The sequence below is a fragment of the Astyanax mexicanus genome, chromosome 8 (genome assembly GCF_023375975.1).
Source record: "Astyanax mexicanus isolate ESR-SI-001 chromosome 8, AstMex3_surface, whole genome shotgun sequence".
NCBI lineage: Eukaryota > Metazoa > Chordata > Actinopteri > Characiformes > Acestrorhamphidae > Astyanax > Astyanax mexicanus.
The window spans coordinates 35,921,893-35,940,282 of record NC_064415.1 but is presented as its reverse complement, the minus strand read 5'-3'; the positions used below and the strand labels follow the sequence as shown (position 1 = coordinate 35,940,282).

The window sequence follows — 18,390 nt, the reverse complement described above, 5'->3', positions numbered from 1 at the left end:
GCCTTTGTTTGCAAGCACAGCGGTGAGACGTTTGTTGTAGTTAACCACAAGTTTAGCACACACACCAGGGGGAATTTTGGCCCACTCTTCTTTGCAGATCCTCTCTAAATCATGAAGGTTGGTGGGCTGTCGCTTGGCAACTCTGACCTTCAGCTCCCTCCATAGATTTTCGATCGGATTGAGGTCTGGCGACTGGCTGGGCCACTCCATGACCTTAATGTGATTTTTCTTGAGCCAATCCTTTGCTGTATGTTTAGGGTCATTATCATGTTGGAAGACCCAACCACGGCCCATTTTCAGATCCCTGGCAGAGGGGAGGAGGTTGTCCCTCAGGATTGTGCGGTACATGGCTCCATCCATCTTCCCAGTGATGCGGTGAAGTAGCCCTGTACCCTTGGCAGAGAAACACCCCCAAAACATTATGCTTCCACCTCCATGCTTGATGGTGGGCACAGTGTTCTTGGGGTCATAGGCAGCATTTTTCTTCCTCCACACATGGCGGGTGGAGTTGAGGCCAAAAAGTTCAATTTTGGTCTCGTCTGACCACAAAACCTTCTCCCAATAACTTGGTTCATCTTTCAAATGATCATTGGCATACTTGAGGCGCGCCTCCACATGTGCTCTCTTCAGCAGGGGTACCTTTCGGGCACTGCAGGATGTGAATCCATTGTTGCGCAAAGTGTTGCCAATTGTTTCCTTGCAAACTGTGGTCCCAGCTGCCTTCAGGTCATTTGCTAACTCCTGCCGAGTGGTTGCAGGACGATTTCTGACCGTTCTCAGCATCATTGCCACCCCACGAGGCGAAATCTTCTTTGGAGCACCGGGCCGAGGTCTGTTGATTGTCATGTTATACTCTTTAAACTTTCTGATAATTGCACCAATAGTTGTTACTTTCACATCCAACACCTTACTAATCTTTTTGTAGCCCATTCCAGCTTTGTGAAGGTCAACAATTCTGACTCTGAGGTCCTGTGACAGCTCTTTGGTTTTACCCATGTTGGAGACTTGAAATCTGTGTGATCTGTCTGATTCTGTGGACAGGTGTTTTTCACACAAGTGATTAGTGAGAACAGGTGGCTTCAGGTCAGGTAACAAGTTGATTGGGAGTGTCTAACTGGTCTGTAAAAGCCAGAACTGCTAATGAATACTAACGGATCAAATACTTATTTCACTCCATGAAATACAAATCAATTAATATATATTCCTTAGATTTATTTTCTGGATTTTCTTTTTAATATTCTGTCTCTCCATGTAAGAATACATCTACCATTAAAAGTATAGAATGATCATGTCTTTATTAGTGGGCCAACAAAGAAAATCAGCAAGGGATCAAATACTTCTTGGACTCACTGTATATATATATATATATATATATATATATGCATAAAAATGATGCGTTTCTTTTTTTTACCAAATTAAAAACCTCTGGAATATAATCAAGAGGAAAATGGATGATCACAAGCCAGGAGGAGAACATACCAGGATGCATGAAAAATGTGATTAAAAAAACAGGGTTATTCCACCAATTATTGAACTCCACCAGTGAATATGAACTTGTTTTCTTTGCATTTTTTGAAGTCGGAAAGCTCTGCATCTTTTTTTGTTCTTTTAGCCATTTCTTATTTTCTACAAATACATTTTTTTATTATATATTTTTTAATGCTGTCAAAGTGTTAATGTATGCAATTCATTTGGAATCAGTAACGTGTTTTTATTTTACATTTCTTACATTCATTCTTTTATTAACATTTAACTTAAAACGAATATTGTATTAACCGTATAACATTTTTTAATAAATTGACACAACTGTTCTTTTTTTTACTTGAATGATATACAAGTAATATTTACATTTTAAAACTTGATTTGAAGCATTTTTTATCTCTTACCTCTGTTGCTGTGCTCTGATTGCCTCCATTCTCCAGCAGATACCGCACCACATCCAGATGGTTCTCTTGAGAAGCCATGTATAGAGGCGTGAACCCATTCTGTAATACAACACAATTTACAATTACAAACACATTTATGTAATTATTACTTTGGTGGGGTTTAGTAGAGCATACTGGCTTACACTGGCTGTACATGGAAGAGTGGTGTTCTGAACTGGGCTTCCACACTACAGTATGCTAACACATATGAATTAAAATATCATTAAATCACAATGATGAAATTTTCTCTCACCTGTGACTGTGCGTTGATGTCCGCTCCCTGTTTGACCAGGATCTTCACCACCTCAGCCTGTCCTGCTAGAGAGGCGATGTGGAGAGCTGTGTTTCCTTTCTGTGGGTGAAAAAACACAGAACACGGTTTCAGAGGAACCTAAAACATCCTTTTACATGCTCAGTGAAAGCCTAACAACTGAATTTCTATCCTCCTACTTAAGACTCCTTCATCACACAATGCACCCAAAGTCGGGCTCAGAATGACAATCCAAACACTTAGACAGTTGTTCCACTTAGAAGCTCTATGTACACAATCAGTGATGAAAGTTGACAAGCCCATTGTAGTATCTTTCTAGCTCAGTTTTGTGTTTGGGATCATTTTAAAGTTTAAATCAGTGTTTTTTAAATAGTATTTATTGTGCATCCCACCACATAACAGCTTTTTTAAATATTTATATTGCCAGTTTCAAACCAATTTTAAAGAAGTCTGCAATGCACATCGGCAAGTTCTGAGTTGTTTGGCCTGGGCAATATAAATATATATTTAAGCATATAGTGATAAATGTGTTAAATCATTGTGAATAATTATTCTCAATACATTAACTGTCATAAATTATATGCATATCTAAGTATATAGTGGATTTCATCATTAAAACGCATTGATTAACTGTATATTTATTATAGAAAATGTATTTTGTTCAATTAGATGAAGCATTTGTATATAATATATATCTTGCATTTAGATTTTTTTTATCTTAATACTATATATTGTCACACCTTAGCCTGTGTCTGTCCTGTGTTTTTCCCTATTTTTGGTTTTCTGTGCTCCTGCCCTGTTTTCCTTTCTTGTGTCCCAAGCCATGTGCTTTTTTGAGCACATGGCATTGTTTTGTTATAGTCCTGTCTCCGCCCTGGCCCCGCCCTAGCCCGGCCCTAGCCATTAGTGTTATCACCTTGTGTCTTGTTTGTAACCCCGCCCCCTCATTACCTGTCTTTACCCTCCCTGTGTATAAATAGCCCAGTGTATCAGTGTTTGCTTGTGGAGTCTTTTGTATCTTTGTGACTGTATATTTGTGAATAGAGTTTGTGGTTTGTGTTCCTTAGTATCTTTTTGTTACTATGATCCAGGTCTGTTGTTTTTGTATTTTCTAGTTATTCTTTGTTTATAGTTAATTTTAGAGTTTCTTGTTTCCTTAGTTTTCATAGTCTTTGTCTTAGTTTAATTTGCGTTACCCGCGTTTGTTTTCTATTTTTATTATTCTTGTTTGTTTAATAAATGTATTTAATACATCTGCTCTTACATCCACCCTCTCATCCGTGACATATATACTAATGAAAAACATATGACAATACATTCTGTGAATGACAGGTCTATTAAACCTTTCATAACATACTCATAACACATTATAATGCATTCATAAGGCATTATAAATATGACTATAAGTATTTCTGAAACTGCAAAAACACATTATAGCCATGTTTATTATTCATTATGAATTGCAATCATAATGCATCATAAGTTGTGCATGTAAAAAGTTACACATCTGGGATAAAATTACATATATCTGTCATTTTACTTGGGGTGTACAACGACACATATATTTATCATTTATTATAAATTAATATAAGCTAGTATAATATTTAACGTAAGTATAAGTCATGAGTGGTCAAAAGATTTAATAGTGAGGGTGCCAAGTGCGCCAGAGTTCTAAAGTACTGCCACTATGATCGGGGGATTGCTGTTTCGAATCCTGGTCATGCAGCTGGCCATCAGCTGCTGGAGCCCCGAGAGAGCACATTGACATTTCTAGAAAGTGTTACTATACATACTGAGATGCAAAGTGGCTTAACAAGCAAAAATGACTGCATTTGAGCACTGCATTACAATTTCCAGCTCACTGTAAAAACCATGTGGCCCCGCCTCACAGCCTCATAATGAGCACAGACTATCAGTCAGTGATTTAAGGCAGAATGTTCCAGACTGAGGCACATCAGCAGGGACCCTCAGAACAGTGACAAGAAAGAACAGCGCTGAATTATCGTTTCTATCTGAGGAAGGCTGGGCTACCCAATTAAGGCTTTAATTAAATGTGTGTGTGTTTGTGTGTATGTGTGTGTGTACCGTGAAACAAGCGAATTTGTGGTTTATGGTCGCCACAGACCACATAAACAGGGTACATCAGTTAACAGTAAGTATGACAGTAATAAGCACTGTTAAATGGTTAGGTAATCTGCCAATTAATTATTAATTGACACTGGTTGAGACATTATTAAACACTACCATATTTTTCGCACTACAAGGTGCACTTAAAATCTTATCTTATCTTATCTGGTGCGCCTTATATATGAATTTTAACAGTCAATTGTAATGCGCAGTAAAGCTCTGCTGGAGTACAGCGTTATACAGGAGTTTCAGTGAAGTTTCCCCAGCACCAAGGCTGGAGCAGTATTAGCATTAGCCGCTTATTGCAATTTTTCACCTTTCAGCTGCAAGTATAACATACTTATTTTACCCTGTTAAAACAAGCTACATGGGCTAGCTAATATCACCCTGGCTTACCAGAACACTCAGGGTTCCTCAGTGTAGCGCTGTCGGGCGGCACTAGCCACTAATCGCAGCTAGCACTAGCGGTTAGCTGCTAATGCTAATACTGCTGCACCCAGCTATAGTGAAAATCTGGAAATCTAAGCTTACTGTAAATAAACGGAAGCGATTTACTCACCCAAATAAACAGTTTTCAGAAGAGAAATCTGTGTAGATTAACATCCAGCACTTGTTTGACTTTAAAAGAAAATGTTTTTATCTTTTTAAAAGAATTACAGTTTTGTTTACTTAGCTTAGCTTAGCTTTACAGGTCTCACTACCCAGTGGCAAGACCTGCTGAATTAGAGGAGAAACATGGCGACACCCCTGTTCCTTACTAGTGTTGCATACTGTCCCTTATAATCCAGTACACCTTAAGTATGAAAATAGACCAGGAAAGTAAATAGGATTTTAAATTCAGCTCTAATTGAAATTTTTGGACAAATATCAAACTGCTAACTATCAAATATCTACTGCCATAACTAAGCCACAGCATTGTGAAGTCAGTCCTTCACACCTCAACCCAGAAACCCAGCTTTGGTTTCGCTCTACACCAATTTTAATCAGTCTTAAATTCAACCAGAGAAACTCACCTTAGTTGCAGAGTCCACAGAAGACCCCCTTTCCAGAAGCTCCTGGACCAGATCCATGTGCCCCTCTTTGGCTGCCAGGTGTAGAGCATTGAGTCCATTCTGTAGCAAAGCAGAAGAATCAGGAATTAACTCCAAATCTTCACGCAGGAGAAAGAAATGAGAAAGGCTAAGACAAGCAGGAGCGTATAGTAGAAGATCCTAGTGTTGTACCTCCTCCTCCTCCTCCATTTTCAGTGTGTAGCATGACTGCTGGGCACTACACGACTCGTGCACATCAGACACACTTAAATATCAAAGCAGAATATGATGGTCTGCATTTCTGCTGTGTGACCACAGTGTGGAGATGTGCCAGTGGATTGTGAGGAGTTCATTAGAGTGAGATATTTATAAACCTGCCAGTGTCAAGAGCCATCTCTGCTGCTGGCAGCCGCCCAACTCAACATTAAAGCGTATCTCTAAAAGTTCAAGAGGTAAAAAAAAAAAGGGGAAAACTTAATTTTGCCTCAGGCAAAAACTGCAAATTAGTATTTATTCTGAATTTAAATATTTACACAGTGATGGGGGTTCCTAATTATTTCCAGCCAATCAAATCTATAGCCCTGCACCAGCTGTAACGGTCAAGTTTGGTCTTCTTACATATGACACCTTATACTTGTAATCCTCAACAGAGGTTCCTTAATGCTGCTTGGCTTCTGTGTGCAGTTCTAGGAAAACACATGAATGAGTACAGAGCCTTTATATTAAAAGGAGCTTCCTCAACATTTTTAAGGAGTTATCTATTTGGGCTATTTGAGAAGCCAACATAACCCATATGGACAAAACTAGAACTCAGACGTTTCAAAAAATCCAGCACCAACCCTAGCAGAGCCCGCAGCATTTTTAATGTGTGTGTGTGTGTTTGGGAGCACACTGTAGGATTATGGGGATAGGTATTGTCTGGGGGTCCTCCTTCATAATGTTGTAACCAGTGTTGGGCACGTTACTTTAAAAACGTAATTAGTTATATTTACTGAGTTACTAACTGAGTTACTCCCCTATAAAAGTAACAGGTTACCAGTAAAAGTAACTATTGCGTTACTATTGCGTTACCCCCACCTTCTCAGAGCGTGTTTTATAAGGTTCTCAAGCTTTTCTACTTTACGGCCCACCTGTTTACAACTTGAAAGCGTCAAGGCCCCCCCCCCCCTAATACTACTACTACTACTAATAATAATAATAATAATAAAATATAAAAAAACAGAGTATAATAAACTCTTGCTACCGTAACTTTACCCTGAAACGGTGATTTACGCTTTACAACTATAGTACATTAACTTCTTACTGGAAACATGCTCTAATATTGTGCTTCCTTTGTATTTTTACCTGATTTAAAGTGCTCACTACAGACTACTGTCTTCCTCTGAGGATGAGCCTGTGGAGCCCTAGAGGGTGCTTTGCGGCTCACCGGTTGAGAAACCCTGGTTTGTCGTATCCTCCCCTCCCTTGTGACTAACACACAAACTTGGGTCTTTGTCTGTATGCGCGAAGTTAAAAAAAAAAGTTCATTCAGCTGCTAAAGTAACATGCAGTAACGGGGTGTTGGAAATGGTAACGGCGTTATAGTTACAGTCAGAGTAAGTCACTCAGTCATTTCCTGCATTGTGGTGTATTTTTAACAGGTTGTTAAACAACATAATTCTATCTACAACAGTCTACCGTCTATGACTATAGTACAACTATATTAGAGTCAGGCACAGCTCCCTTGTCAGCAGCTCTAGCTCTGTGCTCTCACTGGGCTCTCCAGAAACACTGTCCGTGTCTGTATTTACACGATTGAGCTTAGCTACGAAAACTTTAACAACATTTTAACACACAAGCAGCTACACATCATACTTTAGCCCTACTAAGTTTGCTAGCAAGCTTGTTAGGCAAATGAATACACACCAATTTGGCTAGCGTAATGCTTTATATATACTGCTTTGAAAAATAAAATAAGAGACCACTTCAGTTTCTGAATCAGATTCTCTGATTTTGCTATTTAAAGGTATAGGTTTAAGTAAAATGAACATTGTTGTGTTATTCTATAAACTACAGACAACATTTGTCCCAAATTCCAAATCAAAATAATGTTTATTCAGAGCATTTATTTGCAGAAAATGAGAAATAGCTGGAATAACAAAAAAGATGCAGAGCTGAGTAATGCAAAGTTATTTTATTACTTATAAAATAAGTTCATAGTTCCATACTCAAACGAGTAACTATAAAACGTAAAGGCAAAACATCCCCCTTAGATTAATGCCAGTGATGCCCGCCCCATAAACTGTCATTATGAGCCCAAGCCTGATTTAAACCCAACATGTTTTTAGTAAGAAGAGAGTTAAAACTGACCTTTTTAACTAGAAATTTTGGTTGTTTGAATGAACTATAATAATGAACTAGGGCAGAAACTAAAGATTATTTTGGAAGTCGACCAATCTGATGATCAATTTTCCGATACTTCGATTAGTCAACGATTATTTCTACCATGTCCTCCATCTCTATGACAGAATGATACAGCGATAGATACAGCTGAACATGAGATTTAAAAGTCATTTAAATGTGTAGATGTTAAATTACTGAAATTTAGTGGTTAAAAATGTAATCAGTTTGGGCACTTTTGGAGTCAGCCATTTACCCATCTCCCATTGCACTTTTGTGTCCATCACTTTGTGTACTGCTGGATTGGTAAAAATTAACGATTAGTCGACAATGAAATTTGTAGTTGACAAATTTAAATAATCAACATTGTCGATTATATTGACTAATCGTTGCAGCCCTATAATAAACACTGCAACACAAAAGAGCATAGGCCTTTTTTTTTTTACAAAAACTGTTTATTAAGAATAAGAATGGAATTTTTGTAATGCACACTGTGCATTACATGTTACATAACAGTGATCTATTAATGTTTTCTACCTCCTCTACATTTAAATGGCATTTTAATTCCCGGTTACATCAGTTTTATTCAATGTGCTGTAACCTTACTATGCTACCTCATAATTTCACCATGCAAGAACAAGGTGTTATTTTATATATATATATATATATATATATATATATATATATATATATATATATATATATATATATAAGCCCATCAAAACATGAATCAAATTTTCAGGTTTCTATTAAATAAATGTGCGCATTCTATGTTTAGTAACTACTTGCCAATAATAAAGCACAACGAAGTAAACTAGAAGGAATAAAAGAAGGAAGGAGTCTTTATTTATATATATATATATATATATATATATATATATATATATATATATATATATATATATATATACTTTTTATTTTATAATTTAAATTATACAAAGAAATAAAGAAACCCATAAAATTAGAAACACACCATCATATCACAGGGCAGAACAGAGGAAGGTCCCGGGAGATCTGAGAGGCTGCACTGTAGATTAGCGAAGCGGCTAATCTAAATCTAATAAGAAGATTGATGTTTTTCCCCCATGTTGCTGCAAAAAATAGACGCTACATGTAAAAGCCTCGCCGAGATATGAAGATTATTTTCCAATGTCACTCAACGCAGATTACCACGAGGGATTAAGCATCTCCACATTTATCAGTTTGTGCCAGTTCCTGCCAGTTTCTGCCAATCCACCCTCACCAAAACTGGGATTGTGTAGAGGGATGATATTAAAATGTAATGTTGTCTGCACGAATTGCTTGGGAATTCGAAAATGTCGTCAATAAAGCCAAGCTGCATGGTTACAGCAGGCATTTCTACAGTAAAATCAACTATGACAAGAGCTACAGGTCCTGCATGGCCAGGTTGGCAGTTGTTTTTAGTATTTTTAACATATTTTTTACATGTACACATTTAAACTGGGCATTCTTTAAGTGTTCTGACTTATGAGATGACTGAATCAGTGAGTCCTGGGTGCTTATGATCTTTTTTAAAACTCGTTTGGTAGATACTGGTCACTACATGCTAATTTGGGCTACTTAGGAAGCCAAAAAAAACCCATATGGACAAACTATGGCTCAGATAAATTAAATGCTATTTCCAGCAATGTGGTGTATTAAGAACAGGTTGTTAAACACATGTTTTTCATACAACAGTCTATGAATATGCTATGGCGGTTTTAGGGTCAGACGCAGCTCCCTTGTCAGCAGCTCTAGCTCTGTTTTTCTGCATTACATTCAATTACACTGACATGTCAAACTTTATTGGCCAGATATCTTGGCCAGTATTGTGTCCCATGACTTTTGCCATGTCCCAAGCAAGCTAAAGAACACTGTGCTGACCTCTGGGATATGCAAGCACGTGGGGCCTCTCAAGCAATGAATGTAGATGTCAATTTTTCAGAGTCGCTTCTCTGTTTGCATGGATAATTCTAGCTAGATGCCACAGGTCACAATCATTACCATCCACTGCACTGTCCAGTGTGGGTGGTAATGCCTTCTATACTGTTTTCCTGGTAGACACGTGACTCTGTGGATTGAGAAACATTAAAGGCCTGCACAACTTTAGACATGGAATGTCACATCCATCTAGAACCCTCTATCAGTGCTCGCTTTAAATCAGATTATTTGCAGTGCCTTGCCATGAGCACACTGTCCAGTCTTACACGGATTGCCATCATCAATGTAAAAATGAATTCAAGTTTACCAAGGAAAACTTAAGGAAGGACTTTTACTTGCAGGAAAACGTAAAACCATCTTTCCGCCAACTGAAGCTCAACAGAGCATGGATGATGCAACAGGATAATGACCCAAAACATAGAAGTAAATCAACAATCGTATGGCTTCAACAGAAGAAATTATGCCATCTGAAGAGCAATTTATGCAGAAATCCAAGTAATCCCAAAGGGTTCACACACTTTTTCTTGCAACTGTACAAACATTCTTTACCAATCAACAGAAACAGAAATTGGTTCTTCTATTGCATCACCCCAGAACACCTTGAAGCACCTTGATTTCTAAGAAGATATCAACCTTTTGCCCATCCCACGCTGGCTGCATTCAGAGACACCCAATTTATCTCTTTCCTACGCCCCCGTTCTGTCCTACATACACCCACCCGCACAGACAGAGCACAGCACCATAATCACTCCAGACCACAGCATCTAACAGCCCCTGCTGAAAAGCCTCACTGTGATTACCTTATTTCCTCAGACCATCATTACCTTCATATAATTGCAGAGATTTGATTCATCACAATGTTCCCACAGCCGTGTGTTTATTCAGTTAAGCGACTGATTAAACCTGTACTGTAATTGTGTGGGTAATAAAACAATCTAATACTAAACAAAACATAATGAATCAGGAGGAAAGATGCAACATACAGCTCTGGAAAAAAATAAAAGAGACCACTTTAAAATGATGAATTTCTTTGATTTTACCAAATTGAAAACGTCTAGAATATAATCAGTAGGAAGATGGATGGTCAAGAGCCATCAAACCAAGCTGAACTGCTTAAATTTTTGCAAGAGGAGTGGCGTAAAGTTATCCAAAAGCAGTGTGTAAGACCGGTGGAGGAGAATATGCTGAGATGCTTCCAAAAACATTTGTCCTGTTAGTCAGGATCAGATCAGAAATGATTTAACCAGTGCCATTATGAACTACAGGCCAATATGTATAAATAAATTGATAAAAAAATCCAATTTTATCAAGGGAAATCTAATGTGAAATGAGTAACATTCACTGTCTTCAGTGAAATATTACTATGGGTTGAATTTGCTTCATGGGGATTTAGTGTGCAGTAGTTAATGGTGTTCCAAGTTTATAATGGGGTCAGTCCAAACATGCTACCCAACCCCCCCAAACAAACAGAGCTCATGTAGTAGCCGACATCTTATTCCAAGTTACGATTTACGAGCAGAGAAGCCAGACGCACACCTGAGCGCTGATGGATCACTCTGGCTGTCGGGGTCTGGGACTGATTTGCAGGGCTTTTGAGGAGGGGGTTCTCATGGTCAATGGAATTGAGTCCCAAATCATTACACAGGGACGTCTGACAGAAACAGGGAAGTCTAGGTAATATCAGAGTGTTGCTTGCTTAACAATATGCTTGGAACCATTTGGTGAGGAACAGTAGCTCTAAGTAGCAAATCAGACTAAGATGCTGACATTATGGCTATGACAATGGTTGTGATGAGTACAAATCCTGGGTGATGCTGCTTTGCACAACTGGCCTTGCATTTCCTTTCATCATCACTCCCACTGTGATGCTGGTGTTTGGGGGGAGTCCTACTAAGAAGCTGGGTTACCTGTTACCTGTTGGGAACTTAATTTTTAAATTTTTAACAATGTCCAATTGTATTTAAAAACTCAGCTCTGGAAAACATTTACAAAATAAAAAAGAAACTGCTGGAAGATAATCAAGAAGAAGCTAGATGATCACAAGCCATCAAACCAAGCTGAACTGCATGAATTTTTGCAAAAAGAGTGGCACAAAGTTATCCAAAAGCAGTGTGTAAGACTGGTGGAGGAGAACATGCCAAGATACATGAAAACTGTGATTAAAAACCAGGGTTATTCAAATATAACACCAAATATTGATTTCTGTACTCTTAAAACTTTATGAATATGAACTTGTTTTCTTTGCATTATTTGATGTCTGAAAGTTCTGCATCTTTTTATTTGTTATTTCAGCTATTTCTCATTTTTTACAAATAAATGCTCTAAATTTTTCATTTTTTTTATTTGGAATCTGTGAGAAATGTTGTTAATATTTGTTAACAACAATGTTAATTTTACTCAAATATTTACGTATAAATAGCAGAGTCTGACAAACTGATTCAGAAACAAAAATGTAATGGCAATACTGGGATTTGGGGATTTTTTCATGAATCCAGACAGTGGATCATATGGTGAAATATAAGATTTTTTTTACTGCAGAAAGGATAAATATAGGACAAATATTGATTCATACTAACCAAAGGTAAGACATTCAACATAAGGGACTCTGTAGGATCTATTAAGCATGATGGTGGTAGCATCATTATTTTTTGCTACCAATTGATCTGGTACATTGTACACAGTGGATGCAGAAAAATACCTAGGAAGGACTACCACAACAACTTGTTGAGCTGGTTGTGCAATAGTTAAATCAAGCTAACACAAAGCTTCTGGAATAGCCTTCCTAAAGTTCAGACCTCCACACTATCAAAAAGGTTGTGCATAAAAGTCAGGCCTCTGCCAGGAAACTTAGCTCAGCTAATTTAGTTGAACCTGACTGATTTTGCCAATCAAAATGTGCAACTTGAAAAGACACATTTAACAAAATATTAGATGTTCAGGAAACCACGCCCTTGACTGGGCAGAGAAGAAGAGAAGAGGGGGAGCAAACTCAGAGTATTTGTGATGGAGTTCGGGGCAGCTTTGTTGTAAAGCTTGAAGCCGAAGCCCCCCCTCACACGAAGAGAAACATGAGGAAAAAGTATAAAATTAAAGAAGGAGGAAGATGGGGAGGAGGTTGGTGCGAGGTTGTTCAAGAGCAGGTAGAGAGGAAGTGACGGTTTAAGTAGGGAAGGAAGTGGGAGGAGTGAGGGCGTGGATCAACTCTCAAAACTAAGCTATAATACATAGCTCCACATTGTCTATCAAAGTTGGCTGTTGTAACTCATTCTACCCCAGAAAATAACAGTTCAAAGAGATCACTTATCCTGTTCATGTCAAAAAGTATGTCAACTTCCAACAGCAAATATGTATTGCAGCCACACATGAGCCTAATCTCACCCAGTCCAATGCCAAGTGTCAGTTAGCATTGGACTTGGTGGAGCAAACCCAGCACTGGGCGGTGGAGAAGTGAACCTACATTCTCTGAAGTGACGGAGCTCCAACCAGCACCTCTGGGATGAACGAGTGTGAACACTGTTTGTAATCTGTACATGACTTTTAGATGACTCTAAAATGACAGTGCATAAATGCAATCAAAACATCACAGCAATGTACTTCGCAAACTTCTGTTTATAAGTATTATGTATTATTTAGTTTGCAGTGTTTCAACCTCCCACTACTGAGAACCTTATGTAACAGCACATTGTATGAAGATTTTCTATTGAAAGAAAAATATAGTCTACAACTGTTCTTAAATTACATGAAACAAATAATTGAACACAGGAGATTAGATGTTGATGTATGCTGTACATTCAAGTGAAATAAATTAAAATAAAATGTTGTTTACAGTATAGTAGTAGTAGTAATAGCAGTATAAGTAATTTCATAGTTCTGTATTTTTTTACACTTCTTTTTCTTTCTTCTTTTTCAGTTCATCTTGGGAATAATTGTGTTGTGTGGCCGGTTAGCAATGCTTCTGGACTAGAGAGTGAAAGGTTAACTTTGAACCTGTTAATGGGTTTGATTTGTAAAATGTAGAAATTGCAAGTGAAGTGTTTTTTTTTACGTTTATTACACCAGTTATTGAAGTATTAATTGATTTTTTTTAATAATGATTTGCCTAGTACTCTGGTACAATAATATTAGAAAATCTATGTAAATTGCTGGTTCAGTTTTGAACTGGCAGGAAGGTTTGAGTGCAAATGCAAAGTACCTTAAGCATCGCAAAGTGAGCGAATTTAGTTACACTGCAAAAAATCCATTGGCAAAAACTAGACAAAATATGTGTAAATTAAAATGTAAGTGCTTAAATTAAGCAAACATTCTGATCTAAGCAAATTTTCTTAGTAAGATTTCTTAAAATAAGCAATCTCGGTTTACCGGTTTCCTGTCTGTTCTTATGTTTCTCTATGTATGTTCCCCACATGACCCATGCTCCTCTGTGTTTCTTCCCCAGTAGTTTTCCATTAACCTGTAATCATTTGTAGCTCCGCCCCCTAGCCCCAGGTGTTTCTTCTTCCCGTGTGTTATATAGTCCCAGTGTTTCAGTCTTTGTTCGTCGGTCTTTGCACCTTACCCTGTTGTTTGATGTTCCACGTATTGCCCTAGCTTATTACTCCTTGTTAATCTCTTTGTTTATTTCTTGTTCATTCCTTGTTTGTGTTCATAGCCCTGTTTAGTTTATTGTCTTGTTTTAGCTCCTCGTTTGTCAGCCTCCCTGTTTGTTTGTTATTATTATCTCTCGTTTGTTTTGGTTTGTTTCTTTGTTTATTCATTTATTAAATAAAGTAGATTAACTTAAACATGAACATGTTTTCAGTTATTTTTTCTTTTTTTTGTTAAGTACATAACTCCACATTTGTTCATTCATAGTTTTGATGCCTTCAGTGAGAATCTACAATGTAAATAGTCATGAAAATAAAGAAACCGCATTGAAAAAGAGAAGGTGTGTCCAAACTTTTGGCCTGTACTGTATTTGAATGATTATACAAAGAGAGTATGGCTAAATAAAGCTAAAACAATAAAAATATCAGGTGAAACAGAGCAAAATGATTTTTTTTTGCATAATATCTGCCCTTAACTTATCACAATATCTGTAGGAGCTTCTGTGTATGACATTTTATTGCATGACTAATCAGCTAGCGTCTTTCCTCCTGCACGATGAAGGTCTGGCAGAGCGAGGCTTCTGCGCTGCGGCAGAAGGGTCATCTACTCACTAGAGACTGAATTATCTCTCCACAAAGGTCAGCGTTCTAGTGTTTCACATGCCTGGCCAGCACGAGGACACCACCCACATAGTAAAAGGAAATCAGATGTGGAAGAAGCAGGAAAAATGCATGATACCTCGCATTTCTTTCTTTTTTTTTTTTACATTTATGATTTCTTGTATTTCTTGACTTTACAGGCTTTAATGCAGATCCTGTGCCTTTATAAATAAACATTAGTGACAGGCCTCTCTCTCTTACTTACTCATGGAAGGGCGAGAGGGGAGGACACTCGACACCTCAGCCAAACGGCTGCATGTGACCGATGTTTATCGCACTGCATATACACACTCTGTTACTGTTACTATGGTGCAGCTATTTATTTACACGCTATCGGCCTCCACACCCCTGCCCTGCTGTGCTAATAGAGGCTGTAATGAGAGATAATAAGGTAAAACACAGCCAACCTTTCACTACCTGATACTATATTTAATGATACTATAATTATTTCTATGAACTCGCAGGTAAAAAGAGCATAAAATCAAAAAACACTGTATTCACACAGGCATAGACATACAAAGCCAGGTCAATTTCCTTCAGTTAGAAAGAAATGAGGTCAGTAGTGTTCTTTAAAAGCGAGCACGGAGGACCTTAAGGTTGCAGGGAGCTCTGGGACCACAGTCTGTTCCTGTACGCTGCTGCTGCTGCTGTCGGTTGCCAAGCATTCCCCCTCATTCCCCAGCTCAATTATTCACAGTGCAATTGAAGTATCAATCACATTTTCAACTAAGGGTTTTCACATCATCCATCACTAAGCCAATACAGTAATTGGATTCTAACTAGAAGATCATTTTTAACATACTGCTAGAATCACAGTTAGAATTAACATACGGCATCAAATAGTAAACATTTTTACCCTTTAAAATGTAGGGATGCACTAAATCAGGGGTGTCCAAACTTTTTTTTGGGGGGCCAGAAGGAGAAATATATTTAAAGTCACGGGCCACACTTAATACAAATAATGAAATATACCACTTTAAATAATACTTTTTTCCTGATTATTTCATTCAAACACCAGTTTACTTGACTAACTATCTTTATCTTTGACAGTGTTGTGTAAACTAAAATTTTTCAAATTGATGTTTAATTTCATGATGTCTCTTAATATTAAACTCCTTAATTACGGCAACTTTTAGACTCTTTTTTCTGCCCTAGAAATGCGCACTCTCTCCGCTTTTAGACTCTTTTGCCTCGTTTTTCTGCACTAGAAATGCGCACCCTCTCCGCTTTTAGACTCTTTTGCCTCGTTTTTCTGCGCTAGAAATGCCCACCCTCTCCGCTTTTAGACTCTTTTCCCCGTTTTTCTGCGCTAGAAATGCGCACCCTCTCCGCTTTTAGACTCTTTTGCCCCGTTTTTCTGCGCTAGAAATGTGCACCCTCTCCGCTTGTAGACTCTTTTGCCCCGATTTTCTGCGCTAGAAATGCGCACCCTCTCCGCTTTTAGACTCTTTGCCCCGTTTTTCTGCACTAGAAATGCGCACCCTCTCCGCTTGTAGACTCTTTTGCCCTGTTTTTCTGCGCTAGAAATGGACACTCTCTCCGCTTTTAGACTCTTTGGCCTCGTTTTTCTGCACTAGAAATGTGCACCCTCTTCGCTTTTAGACTCTTTTGCCCCATTTTTCTGTGCTAGAAATGCACACTCTCTCCGCTTTTAGACTCTTTGCCCCGTTTTTCTGCGCTAGATATGCGCACTCTCTCCGCTTTTAGACTCTTTGGCCCGTTTTTCTGCACTAGAAATGCGCACCCTCTCCGCTTTTAGACTCTTTTGCCTCGTTTTTCTGCGCTAGAAATGCGCACCCTCTCCGCTTTTAGACTCTTTTCCCCGTTTTTCTGTGCTAGAAATGCGCACCCTCTCCGCTTTTAGACTCTTTTGCCCCGTTTTTCTGCGCTAGAAATGTGCACCCTCTCCGCTTGTAGACTCTTTTGCCCCGATTTTCTGCACTAGAAATGCGCACCCTCTCCGCTTTTAGACTCTTTGCCCCGTTTTTCTGCGCTAGAAATGCACACCCTCTCCGCTTTTAGACTCTTTTGCCCTGTTTTTCTGCGCTAGAAATGCGCACCCTCTTCGCTTTTAGACTCTTTGCCCTGTTTTTCTGCGCTAGAAATGCGCACCCTCTCCGCTTGTAGACTCTTTTGCCCCGTTTTTCTGCGCTAGAAATGCGCACCCTCTCCGCTTTTAGACTCTTTTGCCCTGTTTTTCTGCGCTAGAAATGCACACTCTCTCCACTTTTAGACTCTTTGCCCCGTTTTTCTGCGCTAGAAATGCGCACCCTCTCCGCTTTTAGACTCTTTTGCCCCGTTTTTCTGCGCTAGAAATGCGCACCCTCTCCGCTTTTAGACTCTTTTCCCCGTTTTTCTGCGCTAGAAATGCGCACCCTCTCCGCTTTTAGACTCTTTTCCCCGTTTTTCTGCTCTAGAAATGCGCACCCTCTGCGCTTTTAGACTCTTTTGCCCCGTTTTTCTTCGCTAGAAATGCGCACCCTCTCCGCTTTTAGACTCTTTTCCCCGTTTTTCTGCGCTAGAAATGCGCACCCTCTCCGCTTTTAGACTCTTTTGCCCCGTTTTTCTGTGCTAGAAATGCGCACCCTCTCCGCTTTTAGACTCTTTTGCCCCGTTTTTCTGCGCTAGAAATGTGCACTCTCTCCGCTTTAGACTCTTTTGCCCTGTTTCTGACACCTAGCATTCAAACTTTGAATCTCACATTATAAAAACCTGCTTAACAGCGGGCCAACTTTCATTCTATTTCTAAAATACCTCGCGGGCCGCTCCAAAAAAGGAAACGGGCCGCAAATGGCCCAGGGGCCGTAGTTTGGACACCCCTGCACTAAATACAGCAATAAGAGACCACTTAAAAATGATGAGTTTATTTGATTTTACCTAATTTAAAACCTCTGGAATATAATCAAGAGGTAAATGGATGATCACAAGTCATCAAACCAAGCTGAACTGCTTGAATTTGTGCACCAGGAGTGGCATAAAGTTATTCAAAATCAGTGTGTAGGACTGGTGGAGGAGAACATGCCAAGATGCATGAAAACTGTGATTGTGACTGTGAAAACTGCATATTTTTTGTTATTTCAGCCATTTCTCATTTTCTGCAAATAGATGCTCTGAATTACTTTTTTTTTGGAATTTGGGAGAAATGTTGTCTGTAGTTTATAGAAAAAACATCAATGTTTAATTTATTCAAACATATACCTATAAATAGTAAAATCAGGGAAGCTGTTTCCAGTTCGGTTTTTCTTTTGATTTGTTTCTGCCTGCCTCCTTCAGCGTTTGTGTGTGTGTCTATTTTGCAGTGGACAATACCAAGTCTTGCCACTAGGCTTGCTAATTATAAAAGGGTCTATAAATGCCTTACTAATGAAAGCGACTTTTAAGACTGCTCCTCTTTTCTGACCTGGAAAAGCGTCTTACTTAGACCAACGCGGTGTTGTGCCAAATCCAGCACCCCGGCAGGAAATTCATCCCCC

At 38.7% G+C, this 18,390-nt stretch overlaps 1 protein-coding gene across 28 annotated transcripts in view; it reads right to left on the bottom strand.

Annotated features, from left to right (window-relative positions):
- Positions 1-18,390, bottom strand: part of ank2b (ankyrin 2b, neuronal) — a 281,005-nt gene that overhangs the window by 94,069 nt on the left and 168,546 nt on the right. For all 28 annotated transcript variants that reach the window (XM_049483036.1, XM_049483035.1, XM_049483037.1 and 25 more), the window contains exons 3-5: positions 5,337-5,435; positions 2,179-2,277; positions 1,887-1,985 (exon numbers count right to left, since the gene is read on the bottom strand). In XM_049483036.1, coding sequence (XP_049338993.1) covers positions 1,887-1,985; positions 2,179-2,277; positions 5,337-5,435 — 297 coding nt within the window. The remainder of the gene's footprint in view (positions 1-1,886; positions 1,986-2,178; positions 2,278-5,336; positions 5,436-18,390) is intronic.